The 14,635-nt window shown below is 41.4% G+C and overlaps 2 protein-coding genes and 4 non-coding genes across 7 annotated transcripts; 5 read left to right on the plus strand and 1 right to left on the minus strand.

The window, feature by feature from the left end:
* Positions 1-3,053: 3,053 nt before the first annotated feature.
* Positions 3,054-7,826, minus strand: LOC109872199 (piggyBac transposable element-derived protein 4). Of its 2 annotated transcripts, none has more exons than XM_020463343.2 (5): positions 7,738-7,826; positions 6,936-7,032; positions 6,663-6,797; positions 5,877-6,356; positions 3,054-5,663 (listed from the first exon to the last, which is right to left on the minus strand). In XM_020463343.2, exons 2-5 carry the CDS (start codon positions 7,007-7,009, stop codon positions 3,671-3,673), a joined length of 2,682 nt encoding a protein of 893 aa, XP_020318932.1. In that variant the 5' UTR covers positions 7,010-7,032; positions 7,738-7,826; the 3' UTR covers positions 3,054-3,670. The 2 variants fall into 2 exon arrangements, with proteins under 2 accessions (XP_020318932.1, XP_020318933.1); XM_020463344.2 differs by lacking the exon at positions 7,738-7,826 and adding an exon at positions 7,454-7,728.
* A 419-nt stretch (positions 7,827-8,245) lies between these two features.
* On the plus strand, positions 8,246-8,325 carry LOC116357849 (small nucleolar RNA SNORD74). Its single transcript, XR_004205891.1, has one exon. It is a non-coding gene; the product is annotated as a small nucleolar RNA SNORD74 (small nucleolar RNA).
* Positions 8,326-8,491: 166 nt separating this feature from the next.
* On the plus strand, positions 8,492-8,563 carry LOC116357856 (small nucleolar RNA SNORD75). The gene has a single exon (XR_004205898.1). It is a non-coding gene; the product is annotated as a small nucleolar RNA SNORD75 (small nucleolar RNA).
* A 392-nt stretch (positions 8,564-8,955) lies between these two features.
* On the plus strand, positions 8,956-9,039 carry LOC116357851 (small nucleolar RNA snR60/Z15/Z230/Z193/J17). The gene has a single exon (XR_004205893.1). It is a non-coding gene; the product is annotated as a small nucleolar RNA snR60/Z15/Z230/Z193/J17 (small nucleolar RNA).
* Positions 9,040-9,211: 172 nt separating this feature from the next.
* Positions 9,212-9,296, plus strand: LOC116357850 (small nucleolar RNA snR60/Z15/Z230/Z193/J17). The gene has a single exon (XR_004205892.1). It is a non-coding gene; the product is annotated as a small nucleolar RNA snR60/Z15/Z230/Z193/J17 (small nucleolar RNA).
* Positions 9,297-10,272: 976 nt separating this feature from the next.
* Positions 10,273-14,506, plus strand: LOC109871903 (calreticulin). The gene is made up of 9 exons (XM_020462928.2): positions 10,273-10,623; positions 10,972-11,073; positions 11,397-11,600; positions 11,752-11,846; positions 11,933-12,142; positions 12,380-12,493; positions 12,662-12,805; positions 13,018-13,110; positions 13,473-14,506. Exons 1-9 carry the CDS (start codon positions 10,536-10,538, stop codon positions 13,683-13,685), a joined length of 1,263 nt encoding a protein of 420 aa, XP_020318517.1. The 5' UTR covers positions 10,273-10,535; the 3' UTR covers positions 13,686-14,506.
* The last annotated feature ends 129 nt before the right edge of the window (positions 14,507-14,635 follow it).

A 14,635-nucleotide genomic window follows, 5' to 3' on the forward strand; every position in this document is an offset into this window, starting at 1 on the left:
CAGGATGGGAGTGGAACACACATGCAAAATAGGCCTTGTCCAAAAATGAAAGCGTCTTTTTTCTACTTTCACAATACTTGGTGGAAGGAAAATGCATTGTGACAGGTGAGAAATAGTGTATTCGTTTATCTGTTCAATCATATAAAATATGTGAATACTTTGATGAGAAGTATGGCCTTTTCATATTTTTGGATGGAAATAGAGAACTTCATTTGATCTAAGTCTGGTGACATTGTACTGTCGGAATTTTCGCATTTGATAAATGTAATTCCAGTCATGATGTCAAACACAATCAGAGTCATGTATGTTCATGTTCTTTAATTGAGATAACAAAAATTAAGATTATTTTTTATTTAACCTTTAGGTTAAGTTTGTATTATTTCATGTAGATGGGCAAGGCTCAACCTAGTTTTTATGCTTTTTACAGACACACAATATCAGGAAATCTGGAAAAAATTGCTGCTTCAGAACCATCTGTAACTTTTCAGACAAAAGTAACACTGACATCACAAAAATATAAACACAACATGCCACAATTTCAATGATTTTACTGAGTTACAGTTCATATAAGGAAATCAGTAAATTTAAATAAATAAATTAGGCCCTAATCTATGGATTTCACGACTGAGCAGGCCTACCCACTTGGAAGCCAGGCCTACCCACTGGGGAGCCAGGCCTAGCCAATCAGAATGAATTTTTCCCTACAAAAGGGCTTTATTGCAGACAGAAATACTCCTCAGTTTCATCAGCTGTCCAGGTAGCTGGTCTCTGACGATCCCACAGGTGAAGAAGCTGAATGTGGAGGTCCTGGGCTGGTGTGGTTACACGTCTGTGGTTGTGAGGCCGGTTGGACGTACTGCCAATTCTCTAAAATTATGTTGGAGGTGGCTTATGGTAGAGAAATGAAAGTTCAATTCAATTCTCTGGCAACAGCTCGTGGACATTCCTGCAGTCAGCATGTCAATTGCACACTACCTCAAAACTTGAGACATCTCTGGCATTGTGTTGTGTGACAAAACTGCAGACTTTAAGAGTGGCCTTTTATTGTCCCCTTACAAGGTGCACCTGTGTAATGATCATGCTGTTTAATCAGCTACTTGATATGCCACAGCTGTCAGGTGGATGGATTATCTTGGCATGGGAAAAATGCTCACTAACATGGATGTAAACAAATTTGTGCACACAATTTGAGAGAAATACGTTTTTTTGTGTATATGGAAAATGTATGTGATCTTTTATTTCAGCTAATAAAACACGGGACCAACACTTTACATGTTGTGTTTATATTTTTGTTCAGTATAGTTCCGATTATGACAATGGAATGAATGATGGAATGACATAAATAAGGAGAACCCAATAAGAGTCTTCTTCAGATTGTTCACCTCCATACTGTACATCCCTGTTTTGTGCCAACAAGAGGTGGGAGGCAGAGATGACCAGGACGGAACAGAAGGCAATGAAGGAGAGACTGAGTGAGATAGAGTATTTTTGTGTACAAGGTAAGAACACAAAGGCAGACAATAATGAAAGAAAAAGAGGACAGAAAACATGGGGGACACAAATATGGAGAGTGTGCAGCGGGACAACAAAAGGGTCCAGAGAAAGTGGGTGCCTGCTGTCCCTGTTCCTGTGCCAAATAGTGGGGCCATCGAGTGCAAGTCCAGGCCAAAACCAGACCTGACACCTGAGTATGGACTCGAGCCTAAGGCTGACCCAGCACCAAGGCACAGGGCTGACAAGGAAAACATAGAGCTGTTTGACATTTGAGAATGAAGAGTGTGAGGATGAACAGTTGCCTCACAGGGGCAACAATAAGATTATGTCTTCCTCAAATTTGGAGGACGCCCAGCATAAGTTTCAGAAGAAGGCTGAGGAGGCCAGGCATAGGGTCCAGATCAGGGCCAGGGAAAGTGATTGGCTGGAACGAAAAAGTAAAAGTGAGAAATGAGAGAAAGATCGCAAGAACATACTGGAGGGAAGAGACTCAAAGTGATCAGTTCTACATTAACGGTGGAGTGATTTGCAGCCTTGCCCAGCGAGAGAAACAGAACTGGGCAAAACTGCTCAAGGGTGAGAAAGCAAGATGTAGGCCGGAAAGACGCTGGCAAGAGTGGGAGGAGATAGCCAGGAAGAAGAATACGCTGAAGAGAACCGAGAGAAATGGGCTCTGGTACAAGAAGTTGGAGAACAAACACAGCAGCCAGGGTAGTAATGAGGACAACTCAAGCATCTGAGGCTGAAGCTGATGAAAGCTGCAATATGTAACTTTTTGGGCGACCTGTCCAAATTCACATAGAAATGTGAGTTATAAATCATGTCATTCTCATTTAAAGCAAGTCTAAAAAGCAGTAGATCTATGTTCTATGTTATTTCTATGCTTCCACTTAAGTTTTGTTTTTGTGTCTTTTTCTTTCGGGTTTGTACACCAGCTTCAAACAGCTGAACATAATTATTGGTTATGGAAAATATATTTCATTGTGGTTTAGATTGTACAATGATTCTCTACACTATACTTGTTTTTTTGTCGAATAAACTTAAATTAGGTGAACTATTAAAATTTTAGCAACCAGGAAATGCCAGAACAATTTCTGAATAGTGCATCTTTAACATACTGGCCCTGCTGCTGCCGAACTCAGCAGGAGGGACAGATACAAATGTCTCTGGTACAGTTATGACAAGGAGGAAACAGACTCTAAGGAGGCGAGGAGCAAGAGGGCGATAATCATTTGGATCAATACAAGAGTCAAAGAAGATGATCTCAGGAGAACTGTGAGAAGTCCAGCTCCAGAATGGTCATGTGAAAGTTCTCTCTAAATAAATATTTGGAAGCCAATCATAATATTTGTGTCCCAACTGAATCAATTATATACTGTTCCTATCAGATTCTGTTAATCGATCAGATACTATTCCCCCCTAATATGGTACATTATTGGAGACATAAGATAATATGTCAAAACAAGACACCTAAAAAAAGAAACATAGTTAAATTAGTTGCGTACATTTCAAAATGTAATTTAATGAAACAATTATATCAAATGGAAAGAATACAGAGGGAATGTTATAGATGTTTTTATTTATTAACCCAAACCCTGGTACCCAAAGCAGGCAAGCTGAGATGTTCCCAAAGTGGCAATTCCAAAGCATAAAGGTGAACAACAAATTCAGAATGATCTGAAACAATTTCCAAAATGATCAATAAAAAAAAAACTGTTGCTAATTCTCTAATGGACAGCAAAATGTCTTCCAATGTTTTTTTGTTCAGCAATTCCTGGTATGTGATATAGAAATCATTGTTGAGCTTTTGGCAGTTATAGCAAGCCATGTGTTTACCGCACAAATCTATTGGCAACCATAAGCAAACATTTGTGGTGAACACATACATTTGAATTTAAAAAATTGTTTTGTCATCACATACACCGGATAGGTGCAGTGAAATCTGTTGATTTACAGGGGCAGCCATAGTAGTATGGCGCCCCTGGGGCAAATTAGGGTACAGTGCCTTGCTCAAAGGCACGTCGACAGATTTTTCACCTTGTCGGATCAGGTATTCAAACCAGCGACCTTTCGGTTACTGGCCCAATGTGTGACAACATATAGGCGCAACAATTCCCTATACATCCCACAAATTCAGAAATCCTGTAGGCCTAACCCCTGGAACGAAAATAAACTGTTAACTTGAACTTTGCTTGTCATTGTCTTTTTTCACATGCCATATTCTGAAGCAGTTCCTATCTGGTATTATGCAGAGTGCCACCTTGCAGGACTCGCACTGCCAAATGGTCTTGTGCTTACACAAATGACACTGCCTCCTTCCCTCAGAAGCTTTATTACACAACGCAACAGTGATGGGATCTTTTGTGGGCACAGGACAGCACAATAAACCAACTTCCACCTCTTCCTCTTCTTCACCCGGCTTTTCATCCTGTTTTTCACAATGCTTTTCACCCTGCATTTCCACTCGCTGTTCACTCGGTTGTTCCTTCTGCTCCTCGTCCCTCTCCTCCTGAACATCCCCTTTCAGTGCAATGTCAGCAAGCTGCGAACACAGCTTCTCCCTGAACTGTTTTTGGGCCATGGGCTTTGTGTTCTTAGTCACAGCCATGTCCTTGTGCATGAGCCAGCTGTTCACCACAGCAACATCTACAAAGTGATAGAAGAAGGTCTTGTACCACTTCATGGTTTTCTGGGCCACACTGTAGCATTTGATAAGGGAATCAGACAGGTCCACACCCCCCATATACTTGTTGTAGGACTTGATCGGCGCTGGGGCGGGTACAGGCTCTGTTGTCCAGGTGCCATCCTCTAACCTCTTGCGTCGTTGCACCTGCTCCTTTGCAAAGGCTTTATGGATGGTGGTACACATGATGACTGGTCGTGCGTCCATCCACTTGGTGAAGAGCAGCTCCCCGTCACGAAGCCAGCGGATGGTCCCTCTCTTTGCTCTGGGTGGCATACTGTTATCTTGAACACCAGCGAGGCCCACACGGTTTTCACGTATGGTTCCACAAGCTCCTAATTTGTTCTTGTACAGGTCACGGAAGAGAGTTGTGCTGGTGAAATAATTATCAACGTAAATGTGGTATCCAGTGCCCAAGTGAGGGATATTCAACAGGTCAATGACAGCGTCATAGCTCTCCCCTTTGCCTGAAGCAGATGGGTTTTTGGTCATAAAGACATTGAAGTCGCAGGTGTAGCCATTTCTTGAATCTGCTAAAACATACAGCTTGAATCCATACCTGTAGGACTTGGATTTAATGTATTGTTTGAGGCTGTGACGGGCCTTGGAGTGCACCATGCGCTCATCAATGGAAAGGTTCTGGAATGGGTGGTAGAAGGCCCTGCATGCATCCAAAATCTGGTCTTTTAGAGGTTTGATTCTCATGAGCCAATCATAGTCTGCAGTCCCCTTCTTCTTGTCGTTTTCCTCATCCTCTGCTGGGTCACTCATGTGCAGTGAATAGGTGATTGCCCGAAATCTTGTCATAGTCATGACTGTACGGCAAAAAGGAATACCATACAACCTGTTCGGGACCCAGTAGTCTGATACAGTGTGCACATTCAGCAGACCCATATAGATTACAATGCTGAGGTAGTTGTACATTTCCTCCACAGATACAGGTTTAAATCCCTGTTCATGTCTTCTCTTGGCATTCTTGTTGGTGTTTGAGCAGAGAGTATCAACAACGTCATTACTGAAGAAGAGCTGGAAGAGCTCTAGAACAGTGTAGTTCTTTGAAGTGTCTAGCTGGGGTCCAGGAGTCCTAGCTGGTTCGAAGGGGAACAGTTCAGGCTCTTGGTCTGGTTCATCCTCAGTCTTCCACCTCCTTTCTGACCCAATGATAAGAGGTGTGGCTGCATGAGCGTTCCTTCTGGATTTGGCAGGGCTGGATAACCATAAGGGAGAGGATGGAGGCCTGGCCTTCTTTTGCCCCTTTTTCTGTGTTCCTTTAGGGCTGGAGATGGTTTTTCTCTTTTTTGAAGCTCTGGTCTCTATGGCTTCTGTCTCAAAGGAAAAGGTGTCTTCATCCTCCTCACTGGACTCTGAAGCCTCAGTGGAGAGAGGGGAGGACCCCCTTACTGTGGGCTGTGAAGAGTCTGTCCCATTGGACGGAGAATCATTCCCGTCTACCGTCTCTGAATGTTCTGTCCAACCGTCTTCATCTCTGGAACGTATCAAAGACAAAAAAGGATAAGAGTGAGCAAAATCTGTTAATTGTGACATCCCTAGTACATGCAAATATATAATAGTCAAGGAACAAATTTATGTGTGAGAAAATAATAATGATACCATCATTTGAAGGCATAATATCACATGTAGTGGTCAAGAGATGGCATTTTATGAGACAAGTTATAATACTGAAACTGATTCAACTCACTGGTCCAAAAGTTGATCCAACTCTTCTTTGAAATCGGAATCTATTAAAGAGGAAGACGAGGGAAACCTTACTCTGGACTGTAAAGAGACTGTCGCTTTGGGAGGGGAGTCATCCCTCCCTCTAGTCTCTATAACTGCTGTTCCATTGGACAGGGAGTCTTCCCTCCCTCTAGTCTCTGTAACTGTTCCATTGGACAGGGAGTCATCCCTCCCTCTAGTCTCTATAACTGCTGTCCTACAGGGAGGAGAATCACTGCCCACTCTAAGCTCTATAACTTCTGTTCCATTGGACAGGGAGTCTTCCCTCCCTCTAGTCTCTATAACTGCTGTCCTACAGGGAGGAGAATCACTGCCCACTCTAAGCTCTATAACTTCTGTTCCATTGGACAGGGAGTCTTCCCTCCCTCTAGTCTCTGTAACTGCTGTTCCATTGCAGTCTACAGTCTCTGAAGGTTCTGTCCAACAGTCTTTATTTTCCTCTCTGAAAACAAATCAATGAAAAAATGTAGTCAGGGTGAAGCAAAATCAGTTTATTGTGACATCCCTAGCACAAGTGAATAGCCCTTCATCTTCAATAGTCAAGAAATACAATTATGTGATTTAAAAAAAAATCATATTTAATATCACATGCTTACTGTGGATGAGTGGCCCAACACAAACACATAATTCAAGGTGTATGCTGCATTCCATAAGATTTTACAGCTAGCTATATGATATGTATCAGTACTGTAGTCGTCAAGGAATGACTTTTGAGAGAAGTCGAAATAGTGAAAGTTATTGTACTTACGGGTCTAAAAGTCGATCCATCTCATCTTCGAAATATGATATGTTGCTGTCACATTCATAGTTTTCATCCCAGTCATTCTCTTGTACTTCCCCTCCATCCTCGTCAGTGCTGTTTTCTCGTTGCCTTTTATCCCCCCTGTATGGCATTTTAATCAAATATTCAATCAAGGGTGAGAAAATCATGCCCAATTTGTTGAACAATGATGAGTGACATGGTAATGATTTTGAAGAGCACTAGACAATATCTATAACGCATTCATTAGCACACACTAACCTCTTGTTGTTGCATCCAAAGAGAGAGTGTCTGGCCTGACTAATTGTGCCCGGCACTTCCTCCTGCTCCATCATTACCCACTGGCTATCTCCACAGCCTGAAACCACATCACATACACACCAGGGGGTAAGTTCAGATCATTGAGTTATCCAGCTAACAATACCATTTCGGTTGGTACTGAAATTGGTTGGCACTGAAACTTTCTCCAACATATATAGATTTTTTTATAACTTTAGCTAGATTTCTGAGTTCATAAATACAGATGACTTGAAATGGTTGTCTGACAATAGACTACACACTCCTAATATTAGGCTTTTTAGGGATTTAGGAAACAGCAATTCAAAACAAGCTATTGTTTATCTGTGAACTAGCTGGCTTGGCTATGATTTTCATTTGTGGCCGTGGTTAGGGTTATCAGGTCTGTCAAGCAATGCCCCCACAGTGGGACCCCATGCAGATTTCTAACCAGCTACCCCACCTAGCTAGCTAACACATTTACTGTCTGTTTACTTAGCTACCTGGTTAGTGCTGAGGGCTTGCAACCATGTATTTCGTTTCTCCACGTTTAGGTGGCTAGCTGTGTTTAAGTATAATTATTGCATTACATGGTAGACGCCATACCAGAAGCACCATAAAGGTTATCTGATGGAACGAAACACTAGCGAGTGGAATGGCGGGTGACTAGCTACAAAAAAATGGTTTAAAGTCCATCCCGGGATCTTTGGAACGTCCCTACTCTAACCTAAACTCCTGCCCTTACCCTAAGCATAACCCTTGCCTAAACCCTAACGTTAACCCTTACCTTAACGTCAGAGTTGGTACGTCCCAAGGATCCAGAATAGCATTCAACAAAGCATAAACAACAAAGCGCACAACGTCATGTAATGTGACGCCAATTTTACCCACAAGCCAGCGGGGCCACAGTACAAATACCAACGTCACCCCTTCTGAAATTCTTTTCCGCGCTGAACTCAGCAGTTGAAATGTGGAGGTCCTATTGTGTGCCTCAAAAAAGGGTAACTATTCGATTATGTTTTTACAAGATAGTTTAACTTGAAATCAGGAACTATATACAGGTATCAAATTAAAACGTTAACATTTTGCTTGGTGGCCAGCTTTGGTATTAGTATTTGACTTGCGTGTAACGCTTAAGTCAAGGTGCATGCGTGGCCTGCCATGTGTGCAAGAACTTGCTAACACTAACTACTATAGCTTGGCTACATCTTTCACACAACAGCCGACATAAATTTTTTGTTTACTTCAGAATCAACACATTCTAAATATATAAGTCAATTGTCTGGAATTTAATCCGTGTCTGATGTGATGAAGAACATGTTGGTAGGGACATCTGAGACCTCTGAGGAAACGCCAACTTTACTGACAAGACATGGATTGGATTTGAATTCTTCATTCCACTAAGACTGCCTGTGATATCTAACCGTCCCTCAACTTTCAGATTATGAAGTACATCACGCGTGATCCTGGATGACTAATGTATCTGCCTAATGGTTTACAATCAGGTATGGCACACTGATAACTCATTGTAATTAATATTTAGCCTGTGATGAATATTTGAATAAGAGTAGTGGACAGAAGTGGATTTCTGACACATTTTCAAACTGATGGCTATCTATTAAACTGTGATTGACATTTTATGACCTGACACATTTAATAGTGAATGTTTTCCTTTTAGCGTAACTTCTTGCTGACCCTGAGAAACCAGGAGATTGCTCAATCCTGGTATGTTTTCATGGAAACACTTAGCGGTTATGGATATTTACTAGCTATGCTGTTGATTAAAGTATCATTGGGAATCTCTGAGACTATGGAGGGTCTTTAATCATGAAATGGTCTGATATAATTTTCTAAAATGCCACCCCTCTGCAACGATCTTGATCAAATTGTTTCAGGTTTGCCTCCAGCGGGAATGCCATGGTCTGAACTTCCAGCCATAATCATCAAGGAACCATTGATGGTGAGTCCTGTTTACTTTGGCTGCAAGCATCATTTTCAACCATTGCTGATACAGTGATGACTGCATAGTTCAGCAGATTAAACATGATGAACTATCAGCATTGTCTTTCGCTCCTATCTGATGTATCCACTGTTAAATAAGATTGTAGGATTATTTTTGCTTAGATTCCATTTTATGAATCAACTTTCTTTGTTCCTCAGGTGGTATGCCTGAAGTTGGTCACATGGGTGGAACCTTTCGTGACTCCTCGTAACAGTTGCTGGTAAGTAGTGTTTACTGCAGCTGGAACACTCAACTGTTGCTGATACAAATGATGACAGCATAGTTCAGCAGATTAACCATGAAGAACTTACAGCATTGTCTTTCGCTCCTATCTGATGTATTGGCTATTAAATTAGCTTTTAAATGTGGCTTCCTGCCCATCCTGACAAATTCTTAATTTCAGGCATGGTGAGATGGGAATGTGACTGATCCTGGTTCTCGCTGTAAAAATCGTGACAAGATTAACTAAAAGTAAGCACTTGCACAATGTTGTCTTTACATTTCATCAGCCAGTGATGTTATTGATAATGAATACTTTCTGCATGCGCAAAACATTATCTGCCACTGGCTTACTGATTCAGTATCTTACCCTTTACACGAGGGGTATATTTCAGTGGGCGCAATGGGTTGGTTGGTCTGCAATCTTCCCTAAAATATTCATAACTTTACTGTGCCCATTTCAAGATCAGCTTGCTTGATGGACCTGTCAATATAGTTGTATCAATGTTAGCTGGCTAATGTTAACTTGCTGATCCTGCTTTGTAGTATGCCCCTCTGGTCTGTGAGTTATAGTTATATTGTGGGGTTAGCAAATGATGATTCAATTCTTGAACTCTCTCCCTGAGATCTTGATGACAAGAAAGAATACTGATCTCTCCCCAATGATTCCTTGTGTTTCAGCCTACTAGTGACTATTTGGCTCACTTGTGTTTTTTTTCTTCCCTCCAGTGTCTGGTCAGGGGTGTGCAGGAACTGTCATTTACCACTGACCTACAGTTGTCCTGAAGAAAGCAGTGAATCACCGGCTTGAATTTATAATTTAGCAATTTGGAGATTTTTTGTTTTTTTACTTCATTAAACTGTACATGTGTTCTAATTTTAGCTTGGTAAATAAAACCACTAAGTGTAACTTCATTGTCCAGAACCAATAAAGGGATTTGTACATCTGTGCCATTTTCTTTTATTTGCTACATTAACAATTAGCTGTTTTACCTTTATTTAATTAGGTAGGCAAGTTGAGAACAAGTTCTCATTTACAATTGCGACCTGGCCAAGAGAAAGCAAAGCAGTTCGACACACAATGACAGAGTTAAACATGGCGTATAAAGATGGTTCCTCTATATTAATGGTGGGTGCGGTTTGATGCTACCAATTTTGAGGCTCTGGCAAATTTGTGTTGCTGGTTTCTTGAATACAGTATGGTACATTAGCTGTACCACAGCATCCAAAGTCTCAGCTTCCCTGTCAACCAATGAAAATCGGACATTTGTTCAGTGTGGACTGATTGGCCAGGCGGACAGGGAGTGGGGAAACTGCGTTTAGCAGGGTGGTCAACTATCATTTAAAATTTAGCAAGCCACGTCATGCGAGGGTCGATGCTATTCAGTGCACTGATTGCACTAGCCAGTGCCGAACCATCGCTGTATTTTAAAGAGCAGTTTGAAGATGGGGGTGAGTTCCATTAATTTCGACTAGGCTGCCGTTATTGCCAGATTCGACTGGAAATTTCCGCCTAGCTAGTTTACAGCTAACTATTAGTGAGCTAATCTAACCATGATTAAACGACAATGGCTAGCTATGCTTCGTTAGATGCAATAATGCATGTTTAGTTTGCTTTTTAGCCACAGTCGCTTACAACAATGATGGTTGGCAAGTTTGCCAGCTAATTAAATGTATCTACCTAGCCGACGGGTGACGCTAGCCTAGTGCTTGAATAAGCCTTTACCGTTAGCTAAATTTGAAATTCACCTATGCCAATATTGTGGCCTTTCTAGTATTTGATTCTGTTTTTGCTGTCAGATTCTTGGACTACCCGGTGGGTTGAATCCAGCCATAGGTCTGACTACGGGGAATTTGTCCTGACACCTGGGAAATTCTATGGAGATCCAGAGAAAGACAAAGGTAGCTATCGTGTCATGAACCTGAGGCTTCATGCAGTTTAAAGTCTGCACGCTAAAGATAAGCATATCCAATATGATTCCTCTGACGTTAAGACCATGTGATAAAATATTTGTATTCAACTTCTAATCCAGAGAAAGTCAGTTAAGAACAAATTCTTATTTTACAATGACTGCCTACACCTCATCTGGTCAGTTTCGTGACCCCACCATTGTTCTGAGAATTTCTGAATCAGTCTCTTACACATTTCTGCTTTTCCTCTCGACTGTGGAGCAGGAGGCAACTCCGAATTTGAAACAGTCTAAAACACATCTTATTCCCCTCAGGTCTCCAGACCAGCCAGGATGCCCGCTTCTACTCTTCTTCTGCTCGATTTGAGCCCTTCACCAACCAGGGCAAGACCCTGGTGATCCAGTTCACTGTGAAGCACGAGCAGAACATCGACTGTGGGGGAGGCTACATCAAACTATTCCCCGCTGACCTTGACCAGGCAGACATGCATGGAGACTCCAAATACAACATCATGTTCGGTAAAGTCCATTACCAATGAGATAATGATGGTACTAGCAAAATGATTGATAACCACTTAGTTACACCGTACCCTCATTCAACATTTAGATAAATTGTTTAGGTTGTATATTTAATTTGTACAGCTAATCATAATGGTTTTCCCATATCCAGGTCCAGACATCTGTGGCCCAGGCACCAAGAAAGTTCATGTCATTATCAACTACAAGGGCAAGAATCATCTCATCAACAAGGACGTCAGGTGCAAGGTAAAGCATATGTCACAAATTAGCTTTTTTCGACGTGACGTCCACATTGGGTGGATCAAATCAATCTTCTTTTTTTTGTTTTCCAGGATGATGAGTACACTCATCTGTACACTCTGATCCTGAACCCTGACAACACGTACGAGGTGAAGATTGACAACAAGAAAGTGGAGTCTGGAAGTCTGGAGGAGGACTGGGATATTCTGCCTCCTAAGAAGGTCAAGGACCCAGAGGCTGTGAAGCCAGACGACTGGGACGAGAGGGAGAGGGTGGAGGACCCCGAGGATAAGAAACCAGAGGTGGGTAGATAACGGTAGCCACCTTTTCTGTCTAGAGACCCATGGCTGTTTCTGCATTCAACAATGCTAACAAGCCACATTATTGTATTGGCAGGACAATGGCAGAAACTGACTGGCTGACCAGGAATCTAACCAGCTACTCTTGATGCAAAAGCAATCCCTTCTGTCAATCCTTTATGAGTAGAATGTCTTTCATGATTTTCACTTTGTTAATGATTCAATGTTGTCAATTGTCAGGACTGGGATAGGCCAGAGAACATTGCTGACCCTGACGCTAAGAAGCCTGAGGATTGGGACAATGAGATGGACGGTGAATGGGAGCCACCCATGGTCTCCAACCCTGACTATAAGGCAAGCAGTCAGACACTTCATAATTGGGGCTAAGGTGTTTCCTGGCCCTATACACATGACAGAACCACATTTAGTTTTTTGATTGAGACATCGAGTATGACAGTAGTTTTCTCTATTGCCACTTCAGTCATATGAACAGCTGTTTAATTGATTTGTTTGCCTTCTCAGGGCGAATGGAAACCCCGCAAGATTGACAACCCTGACTACAAGGGCAAATGGGTGCATCCTGAGATTGACAATCCAGAATACAGCGCAGACTCTGAAATATACAGATTCGACAGCATCGGCGTCATTGGCCTGGACCTGTGGCAGGTACTGTGGAGGACCTTATTCAGTTGTTTCAGTACCTTAATTATTGACATGTAATGCTAAAGAGTGGAATCTTATTGAAAAGTATTCTGTTTGTGATTATTTAAAAAGGCTATATTTTTCCTTTTTAATTGAAAAGAGAAAATGCATCCCTGAAATAATATTTTTGCCCAGAAGTATTTGGAGTAATTCAGACATGTTCATTACTGTCACAGGTCAAATCTGGGACCATCTTCGATAACTTCCTGATCACAGACGACGCTACGCTGGCAGAAGAGGTTGGCAATGAGACCTGGGGTCAGACTAAGGTCAGTGGTACTCACCTCCCAGGTTCAAACTTTAATACATACCCACTGGGCACAGACGTCAATTCAACGTCTATTCCACATTGGTTCAACGTTATTTCATTAAAATTACGTCGAAACAACGTTGATTCAAACAGTGTGCCCAGTGGGTATTCACACTGGTGTCTCTTGAGTCGCATTCCCCTAACTCCAATTTGTTATCTGACAATTTGTTACAGGATTATTTGTCTGAATAAATTCACTAGTTTGGTTTCAGATCCTTATGAAGACATATTTGCAACTTTGCCTAACAGCACACTACAAACTGTAAAAATGCTAATTCTTGTGGTTTGTTAAAATGGCTGTCTCTGTTTCATGTTTTGTAGGATCCAGAGAAAAAGATGAAGGTGTCCCAGGAGGAACAGGAGAGGAAGAAACTAGAGGCGGAAGAGATGGGGAGGAAAGAGCAGACAAAAGACGAGCCTGAAGATGAGGAGGAAGAAGAGAAGGAGGAAGAGTTAGAGGACCTTGAAGAAGAAGAAGAGACTGGAGCAGAGGAAGAAGAGGAGGAAACAGACTCTATAAAGGATGAACTTTAGAGGACTGACTTTCTCATTGGGGTGAATCTTCTGTTGAGCCTGGGGAGGGATTATGCGTCATTTCGCTTTACCATCCAGTCAGTCAGGCCTCAAAGTAATGTTGAGAGAAGGGGCGGCGAAGAAGTCATTTAGATTTTACTGCAAAATCTGTGACATTTTTTATTTTATGTTTTTTATTTAATTTATTAGATTTTGACTCACTGGTTTACCACCTTATTAATTAAGGCAGTAAACCAGTGTGTCAAAACGAACCTATTTCTTGTAAGTATGCATTTAATTGTCTGTTTCTCCACCAAATATCACAGATGAAGTCTAATTGATTGAAGCTTGTGTGTTTTTGTTTTCTTAATTCACATTGAGTGAATATGTACTCCATGTAAATCCTACTCAACCTTGACATGCATAGCGATAGTTTCCCATTCATTCAATGTCCATTTGCTAACTAAATGCAGTCACATACTGACATACTATTAGGTAGAAGTAGCATCTATAACCTCACCTAGGCCAAATTCATTCCCCAACCTCTAATTCCATTGACATTCAGCCATGAACTACTGTAGCCAAGTCAGACGTTTACTCCATTGTGAGTTTTCACTGTTGTATTTTGTCTTGCACAGTAACGTCATACTTCCTAATGTAGCCTATTGCATTTGTTCCCCCTTATTGTTTTTGTAGATATTTGTAACCTTATTTGGGAAATTATGACGATTACAGATATTGTTGTGCAAAAATACTGTACAGTAGTAAAAAAAAAAAAAAAAGAGGGTTGTTTGGATTTTACATGTGTAAAGTGTTCCCTTTGTTACAAATCATCACCATAGCCTATATAATACACTATTTAGGCTACAGGCAATTAGAAGCCAAGCTAATTAAGTAGCACCATATGCTTCCAGACATTTTTCTACAGACCAGAATTAATGACAAACATTGACTTTCATAAAATCTCCTAA

Source organism: Oncorhynchus kisutch, linkage group LG27, assembly GCF_002021735.2.
Source record: "Oncorhynchus kisutch isolate 150728-3 linkage group LG27, Okis_V2, whole genome shotgun sequence".
NCBI lineage: Eukaryota > Metazoa > Chordata > Actinopteri > Salmoniformes > Salmonidae > Oncorhynchus > Oncorhynchus kisutch.